This window comes from Siphateles boraxobius, unplaced genomic scaffold (genome assembly GCF_051911475.1).
Source record: "Siphateles boraxobius isolate OS27281-9 unplaced genomic scaffold, OSU_SipBor_1 19, whole genome shotgun sequence".
Lineage (NCBI taxonomy): Eukaryota > Metazoa > Chordata > Actinopteri > Cypriniformes > Leuciscidae > Siphateles > Siphateles boraxobius.
In genome coordinates this window covers 6,347,411-6,356,043 of record NW_027508799.1, presented here as the reverse complement: position 1 = coordinate 6,356,043, position 8,633 = coordinate 6,347,411, and the positions used below count along the sequence as shown (strand labels likewise).

At 38.9% G+C, this 8,633-nt stretch overlaps 1 protein-coding gene across 2 annotated transcripts; it reads left to right on the top strand.

The window, feature by feature from the left end:
* The first annotated feature begins 6,957 nt into the window (after window positions 1–6,957).
* On the top strand, window positions 6,958–8,177 carry LOC143742519 (uncharacterized). Of its 2 annotated transcripts, none has more exons than XM_077235403.1 (3): window positions 6,958–7,106; window positions 7,331–7,434; window positions 7,760–8,177. In XM_077235403.1, the coding sequence occupies exons 1-3, from the start codon at window positions 6,992–6,994 to the stop codon at window positions 7,805–7,807; spliced, it is 267 nt and encodes an 88-aa protein (XP_077091518.1). In that variant the 5' UTR covers window positions 6,958–6,991; the 3' UTR covers window positions 7,808–8,177. The 2 variants fall into 2 exon arrangements, with proteins under 2 accessions (XP_077091518.1, XP_077091517.1); XM_077235402.1 differs by having other exon boundaries at window positions 7,315–7,434.
* Window positions 8,178–8,633: the final 456 nt, after the last annotated feature.

Here is an 8,633-nt window from a genome sequence, read left to right as displayed (position 1 = left end):
TATCATTTCATTTAGTGAATGATTGCATATATAAGCATTTGTTGTCAATCTGAACTTGATCATGACTACTGGTGGGGCTCATCTTTTAAAATCTGGAAGCTCGTTTCAGGGCCAAAGTTGCTCATCCCTGATTTACACAATGCAGACTGCAGCTTAAAGCAACACCAAGCGACTTTTCCTCTGCGGTCGCCCTACAGGTTGGAAACGGAATTGCCCATTACCGTTGTCGTAAATAATTTAGCCTACCGCAGCCTACTGTCACACGCACATGCTCTCTGTTTATCCAGCACCGGCTTTGGAATCAACAATGGCCACAGACAAGGTAGAGTATGATGAATGATTTTATGAAAGTATGATTTTGATGAAGTATGTATTGCGACATCACAAACGAGCAATTGTAACGCTTGCCGTAAAGCAAGTCAAATTAGTAATTTTCTTATGTCTCATTAGAACTACAGAAACGCAACCCGATCTGGCAATCTTACATAGCGTGGATATATCAGATAAAGGACCGCAAAGCTGTGGCATAAGTGCATTTCACCATGTCACGACTTGATGAACCACTGAAACGATTTTGGAAACATTATTTTAAGGTAAAAAATCGTACTTAGTGTTGCTTTAAAAAAGGGCCACCATCTCCACAAACTCAAAGTTTCGTTTTTTGTTTTTGTGTGGTTGATGACACATTTGACCAGGGCCAGCCTGTGGCATAGGTGGAATAGGCAAATGCTAGGGGCGCCACTCAATAGGGGTGCCAAAATGAATGAACGATATTTATTACAAAATAAAGCAAAAAAAAAAAAAACCTCCACAAAAACTTAAAGGAGCATTTCACCCGTGGGAACATTAATCTTTATTGTAAGTCGGTCATATATGTAGTCGAAATGTAACATAAATTTGGTGCCTTCTTGACCGAGGAAAGACAGAAAGTAACTTTGAGGCGCATTGTTTTTTTTATGGATGACAACAACTCCTACAATGCACCACATTGCAGAGCTCTGCAAGCCACTCCCACTAATACAGAACACCGTCTATGAGAGGTATCTGCCTATCAGAGAAATCACTCTTCCGTTAACAAGGCTAGCTACAATCAGAGCTTGAAATTCATTTCACAAAAAATTACTAGTTAGTTGGCGAACTCATTAGTGAATTACTCCTTGTTTGTATTTCTAAGCTAAGCTTACAGGCGCTGTTGAGCCAGATGTGAAGTTACGACAATGGTGGAAGGTACTCAATATGATATGGAAGAAGAGGATTTCAAAAGTCTGATGCTCGAATCAGATGTTCGTTGCTACCTTTACAAGCCGCAATATAGCGTAGAGGAGCTGAGGCTGATGGAGGAACAGGAGGCAGAAGACCTGCCTGTCGCGGACGAGTAGCATTGACTGGCTCAAGCTGGGGCGGACTGCTGATGCGTGCTCTCACTATGTGCCTACGGACACAGAGATAAGAGTCCGCCTGCTGCAAAGAATTTCCGCCCGTAAAGGTGACCACGAACATCTGATTCGAACAACAGACTTTCGAAATCCTCTTCTTCCATATCATATTGAGTACCTTCTGCCATTGTCGTAACTTCACATCTGGCTCCATAGTGCCTGTTAGCTTAGCTTCCAAACAAGATGGTAGTGCAAGTGCGCTTGTGCAAGTGAAGATCACTTGTGCAAGTGAAGTCCCACCCACTGATCTGCAATAGGTCTGTAGCATGAGTTGGTCCCACCCCCTGGAAAAATGAGGAACAAGTGTTTGTAGTCTCAACCCCTCTACAAAGATATGGGACTTCCTGCTTAGAATGATGCAAATGATGATTTTACATCATTATAAGCAGGAACTGCAACACTGAAATCTGTATTTCTCCCGTCTCTGGGGATAATTAGGGAATTATGCACGACGATTCAAAAATATGACTGGGTTTCTAACGATACAAAGCTTAATGCAAATGGGTGAAGTGTCCCTTTAACTAAGTCCCCCGACTCCGGTCCGGCAGATCAATCTTTCACCACCCAGCGAGTGCTTGAAGTGCGTCAGAAACAGAGCGCACACGATCAGTTTACTGTTGGTAATTTGTTGTGTAGCGTCGCCCCCATGCCGCATTCAATGTAGACAGCATTGCTTTCGTTTGAAGGTGCTTAACACACTCAAGCACCCCCGTAGAAACGGCCTGGCAGCTCGCGTCAGGTCTAACACAGGGAAAGTTCCCTGATTGTGACGGATGGCCGAATTTACATGACACATTATAAATTAGCAGGGTTGGGGAGTAACGGAATACATGTAACGGCGTTATGTAATCAGGATACAAAAATCCAGTAACTGTAATTCATTACAGTTATGTCAAAAACGTAGTAATCAGATTATAGTTACTTTTTGAAAAAAGGGGGGATACTTTCAGGATTACAATGGTTTCATTTTGAATCACTGCTGAATCACAAATTGAATCACTGCTGCTAGAAACGATGCTGTCCACGGGTAAAAATGCTTTAATTTCTTGGAAATTAGGAGAGTAGCTTTTTTAGTACCTAAAATGTCCTTTCATAATCTCTTCTCAGTCTCACTCAACGATGTTCGCTGCTAGGTAACGTAGGGGAACTCCCACTGTCAACGGCCCAAGTTCAGTCAGGCAAATTAAGAAAGATCACGACTTTAGTCAACATATAGGCCTATTTAAAAATAAACTAATGTGTAGATTGTGTAGAATTTTTAAATGTTGTGTTTTCCTTGTAGCCTACATGTTAGTTTAAAAATAAAACTAAATAATCTGTAATATGTACTGTAGCCACTAGATGTCGGTATAGCCCTTTAAATAAATATATATGATCTATTTTCCTGTTGAAGAAACATTTCCATTGTCTAAAAATTATGTATTATATTTGCTTGAAAAAAATTAATTTGTATTCTCTATTTTCCTGTTGAAGAAACATTTCCATTTTATTGTTTCCTTGTTAAAAATAAAACAAAATAATCTGTAATACCATACTGTAGCCACTAGATGTCTGTGTAGTCCTTTACATAAATATTTATTCAGGGCTGTGAAATTCTTAATAAATAAAAGTTGTTGTTTTTAAAAAATAATATCTGTCCTTGAAGTAATCCAAAAGTAATCAGTTAACATTACTTTCATATTTTGGTACTTGGATTACGTTACTGAATACTTTTTTTATGAAGTAATTTGTAACTGTAACCGAATACATTTTTAAAGTAACCCTCCCAAGCCTGTAAATTAGCATTATAGTCTGCGATAGATACTGTGCCAAAAAGAAGAGAAGAGGATAAAAGGGAATAAAGACAGAGGTAAAGTGATGTAATGAATGAACAGTTTATCTGCAAAGTAGTAAGATACTATATTTAATTGCAGTTATTTTTACCTTAAACTTTATGTTAACAGTTGTTCTGAGCTCTCCAGAGGCCAAAGACAGTGTTTTACTCTACAGTTGTGCAGTTTTGAGAGGAATATATGGCAATTTTTCAATTTATTTGCCAAAATTATTAATGATATTTATATAGGCTGCAGGTTTATTAAAAGTAGCAACGTTTCATGTAAAATTCACATTAAAGAAGACATTTCGCAGTTTCATGGTGAAAACATGAAACGTGCCATAGTTTAGTGAAAGATTGCTGCCATCAACTGCAAAACAAACACTTTTGCTAGTGCTCAATGAATAGTTTATGCATGAATGACATTTGGACGATGACATCACTGTTTTATCCAGAGCGGCTATATATAAAATGAACTAAATTAATAATTTTTTTACAACAAAAATAAACCATCACTGAACATACTTAAGCTGAATTATGATACTATTTTCTTCTAAATCCGCTGTATAGGAGAAGCAAACTGTGTTGCATTATTTTCCTGTTATCTCTGTAAAGCTGCCTTGAAATAATCTGTACTGTAAAAAGCGCTGTAAAAATAAAGGGGACTTGACTTGAATGCTAGATGTAATGCTCTTTCTATTTGTGTTTAGGCTGTAATATATATATATATATATATATATATATATATATATATATATATATTTATATATATATTTATTTATATATATATATATATATATGGTATATATCCTGGTAAGTCAGCAGCCATATCACCCTGTAGCCCAAGACTGGTTGCCCACTGAAGCTAAGCAGGGCTGAGCCTGGTTAGTACCTGGATGGGAGACCTCCTGAGAAAACCAGGTTGCTGCTGGAAGAGGTGTTAGTGAGGCCAGCAGGGGGCGCTCACCCTGTGGTCTGTGTGGGTCCTAACGCCCCAGTATAGTAACGGGGACACTATACTGTCAAAAAGCACCGTCCTTCGGATGAGACTTTAAACCGAGGTCCTGACTCTCTGTGGTCACTAAAAATCCCAGGATGTCCTTCGATAAAGAATTTGCCCCTTGGCCACTGTCCATCATGGCCTCCTAATCATCCCCATACATTCTGATTGGCTTCATCACTCTGTCTGCTCTCCACCAGTAAGCTGGTGTGTGGTGGGCGTTCTGGCGCAATATGGCTGCCGTCGCATCATCCAGGTGGATGCTGCACATTGATGGTGGTTGAGGAGATTCCCCCTCCTATGTAAAGCGTAGGTCCCAGAAAAAGCGCTATAAAAATGTAACAAATTATTATTATTATTATTATATATAGGCTAAATAATCGTTACACAACGACGGGGTGAAATGGGCTGTGATGCATGGGGCACCAGGTAAAATCTTGCCTAGTGCAGCAAATTGGTCAGGGCCGGCCCTGACTTTACTGTCCAGTAGGGGTGTCCCCGACTAAGGATTTTCATAGTCGAATCAGAATCCTCAAGTCTTCCCTATAGTCGACTTATAGTCGAATCGTGTGTGTGGGGTTGGGGAGGGGGTGGGGCTTTAACATTTTAAAGCCGCGATGTACAGAACATCACACAAAGATATAGAAGAAAATTTAGTAAACATTTCGGATCAATAAAACTAAGAAATAACATAAATAACTGCAGAAAGGCCATGGTGCAGACAGGATTTGCATTTCACATGCAAATCAAATTAAATCGGCTAAATTGCCTGTGCGAGTGCAACATCGATGCACCGAAAAATAATCAACAATTAATTTACAGAATTAAATTAGAACAGAATGAACCTTTCTAATAAAAAAATTCAAAACGAAATAAGTGTGAATCAAGTCACAAGATGCAGAACAAATGTGTGCAAAGTGCCTAAAGTGCAGGGGAACATATTCAAAACACAAGCCATAAATATTTAAATTAAATTAGATAACCCTGAGTGATCAATAAATAAAATTAAAATAAATAAATTATTAAAATATCGAAAGTATAGCCAGAATTGTCAACTTTGTCTTTTTAACTGCAGAAACAACAATAAACGCTGAACCCGAGTGATAGTTTAGCTAAACATGTTCACAGCATTCAAAAATCAAATTATAACCGGCTGAAATTTTTTGAAATCACTTGTACGCTACCTGATCGAGAGAAAAAATATCAGTCTTTCACTCTGTGTCCGTTTGAGTCTTTTTAAATTGTGCGCGATAAAATACATTCTAAAACGCTTAACATGAAAAACGTTTAACGTTTTAGAATGTATTTTATCGCGCACAATTTGAAAAGACTCAAAAGGCTCGGTTTTTGAAAACCGTTATTATAAAAAAACGCTTTACGTGACTTTCTATAGGAGGAACACGTTGCGTTCATATTCTGGGTTCAACTGCTTATCTGCACATAGTATGGTTTCTTAATAAGGTATGTAACTACTGTACATTAAGCCACGTAGAAGTCCCCTTTAAGCATTTTTAAAGCTTTTTTCACTTAAGCGTTTTAGAATGTCCCGAGGAAAACCAACTTGTTAACGTTGGCCTGCAGAAGTGCGATCATGGTTTTCCTGATGCTAAATCCAGCCTTGGAGAATATCCTTTCTGATGCCTTGCATCCACACTTTAGATTTTCTTATCCAAGACATTTTTAAAGATTTAAATCCCTGCCGCCAAAACGCTCCTCTTTCGGTCACGAATCGAAAGTGAAACTTAAAGCTGTCACAGGGTGTTTGGATTCATTCACGCACGTTAAAAGTATTTATTAAAAGCTTCTTCCTATGTATTTACAGCATTATTAAAATAGGCTCCTATATTAACGTATTGACAGAAAACCGTTAGTTCTATGTGAAATCAGACATTGAGCACCCTTATATAACCTCTGCGAAGATTCGACCGTGAGATTGGCAGTCGAATCAGGCTCCTCCTATCGATGCATCGAATCTTCGACTATTCAGGGTCAACCTTACTGTCCAGCATGTCAGTACCCACTGAGCTGTATTCGGGCAGGGACATCAACAACTTCCTTATGGCGCTTTTCCACTGCATGGTATGGTACGGTTCGGTTCAGTAAGGCATGCTTTGGCGCTTTTCCACTGCATGGTACGGCTCGGCTCGGTACGGCTCACTTGTGGCGCTTTTCCACTGCATGGTACGGCTCGGCTCGGTACGGCTCACTTGTGGCGCTTTTCCACTGCATGGTACGGTACGGCTCGCTTCGGCTCGCTTTAAATGGTACCACCTCTGTTGAGGTTCCAAGCGTACCGTACCGATACTACAATGTGACGTGGAAACACTGTAGATCACTGATTGGTCAGACAGAATCGTCACTACCCGTGTCATTGTATTTGCAACACGAGATACCAAACCCGATTGATTTAAATAGTCAGTAACAGCGTAACAGCCACCGCTCTAGCGAGTGCTTTTAAACTATCGTTACTTGTGTGAAGAAAAAAAGACCAAAAAAGAAATGGCTGAATCGTGGTCAGTGGACGAGGTACAGACGTTCCTCTCGTTGGTTGCAGAGGAGCTGATCCAGCGAGAGCTAGATGGGGCGACGCGGAATGAAAAAGTTTTCCAAGAAGTAGCTCAGCTCTTAGCCGCACACGGCTACCACCGGCCTATAAACTGTGTAGGGACGAATCAAAAAAACTTAATAAGCGACTACAGAGACATAAAGGACCACAACGGCTGGAGTGGTGCAAACAGACGGATGTGGAAGTGGTTCGACCAAATAGACTCTATTTACGGAAGTCGACCTGAGAGCAATGGGACGGAGGGTGCCCTGGACTCGGCCACCTCGTTGTTGGAAAACACAATGGAGGATGGTACGTTGTGTTATGTGAACAATGTATTACGTTTGAAAGTTTCACTTTATTTTTACAGCCATGCCTATTTAATTGTTAAAGTTGTTATGGTCAGTAATGTTCTGGATTTGTTGTTGCTAGTTTGATTTGTGTTGCAGTAATTTGTGCATTACTAACTAATTGTACAAACTTTTTGTTTCAGATGCGTTGTCTACGATTGATTCATTAGCACTTTCTCCGTGCAGTGATGTCTCAACTTCCCAACTCGTTAAAGCACCGTCGCCACCAGCACGACCGCCTACACCAGCAACCTCCAGCACCAGCAGGACACCAGAGCGTGTGGTACCAGGTATGAAATATGACTAAAACACTTTCTGTTACAAATCATATATCTAGACTAAGCTTACCTAATAGTTTTCTTCTGTCGATTTGAATGTCTGCAATAAAATTGGATATCAAGAAATCTGTTGCTCACAGGCATTATTGCTAGCTACTGCAACTTTGTGATTAGTTCACACTGTAGATCATTTAAGGTGTACAATTCTTTCAGAAATTAATTGGTAAGAAATGTGATTGCGTTAGCTTTATTTTTCCTCAAAAAATGGTTCATTTCAGTAAAAAACTTTAGAAAAAAACAAAATCATAATTATAACTTTTCTTTCTTTTTTGTCTAGGCAAGAGGAAACGGAACATGCACCATCAGGAGCATCTTGCTGTTTTAAGAGAGATGCAGGTGGCTGATATTCAACAGCAGGAACTGAACCGGGCACAGAGGGAGCGCCATTTGCAGATGGCAATCGATGAGGCCCGGCAAGCGAGGGAGCAGGAAGCGGGCTTAAGGACGGAGGAAAATGCACAAACGGCTGCATTCAATCAAGCCTTCCTCAACGTCATGCGGATGCTTGTACAGGCGATGAGTGGCCGGCAAGAAACGAACTCTCTACCCGACTAGAAACCTGCCTAGTCCATTCTGTATGAAAATAGTTTGGAACAATTTTCTCTGTGAATTGTTTTTATACTACATACTTTTGCACAACGTTTAAAGTTGCTTGAGTGTACATTTTTTACTTTTACATTTATGTTTATATATATATATATATATATATATATATATATATATATATACATGACTTATTTATATTTTCTTTATATATATTTTTTGCACTACATACATTTGCACTTTGTTTAAAGTTTGCTCTGTTGACATTTTTCTTCAATAAAATTTACTGACCAAATATGTGTAATTTGTTTTTAATGATTTAATATTTCTTGAGCATGTAATATAGCTAATTATAAATATAATTGATAAATAATGATTTAAAAAACCTGTTTAAAACCCCTTACCAGACCGCTTCAATTTTGGCAAGTGGGGCACAAAATGACACCCAAAATAAAAAGGTTGCTGTTCATAAGTAATTCTGAAAAGACACAAAACCATCATATAATTAGAAAGCGAACCCTTGAGAGTTTAAAGACTCAGAATCAATCAAACGGTTATTAATATCTCATATAAGCTATAATATATATAAGCTCCAACATAAAAAAACA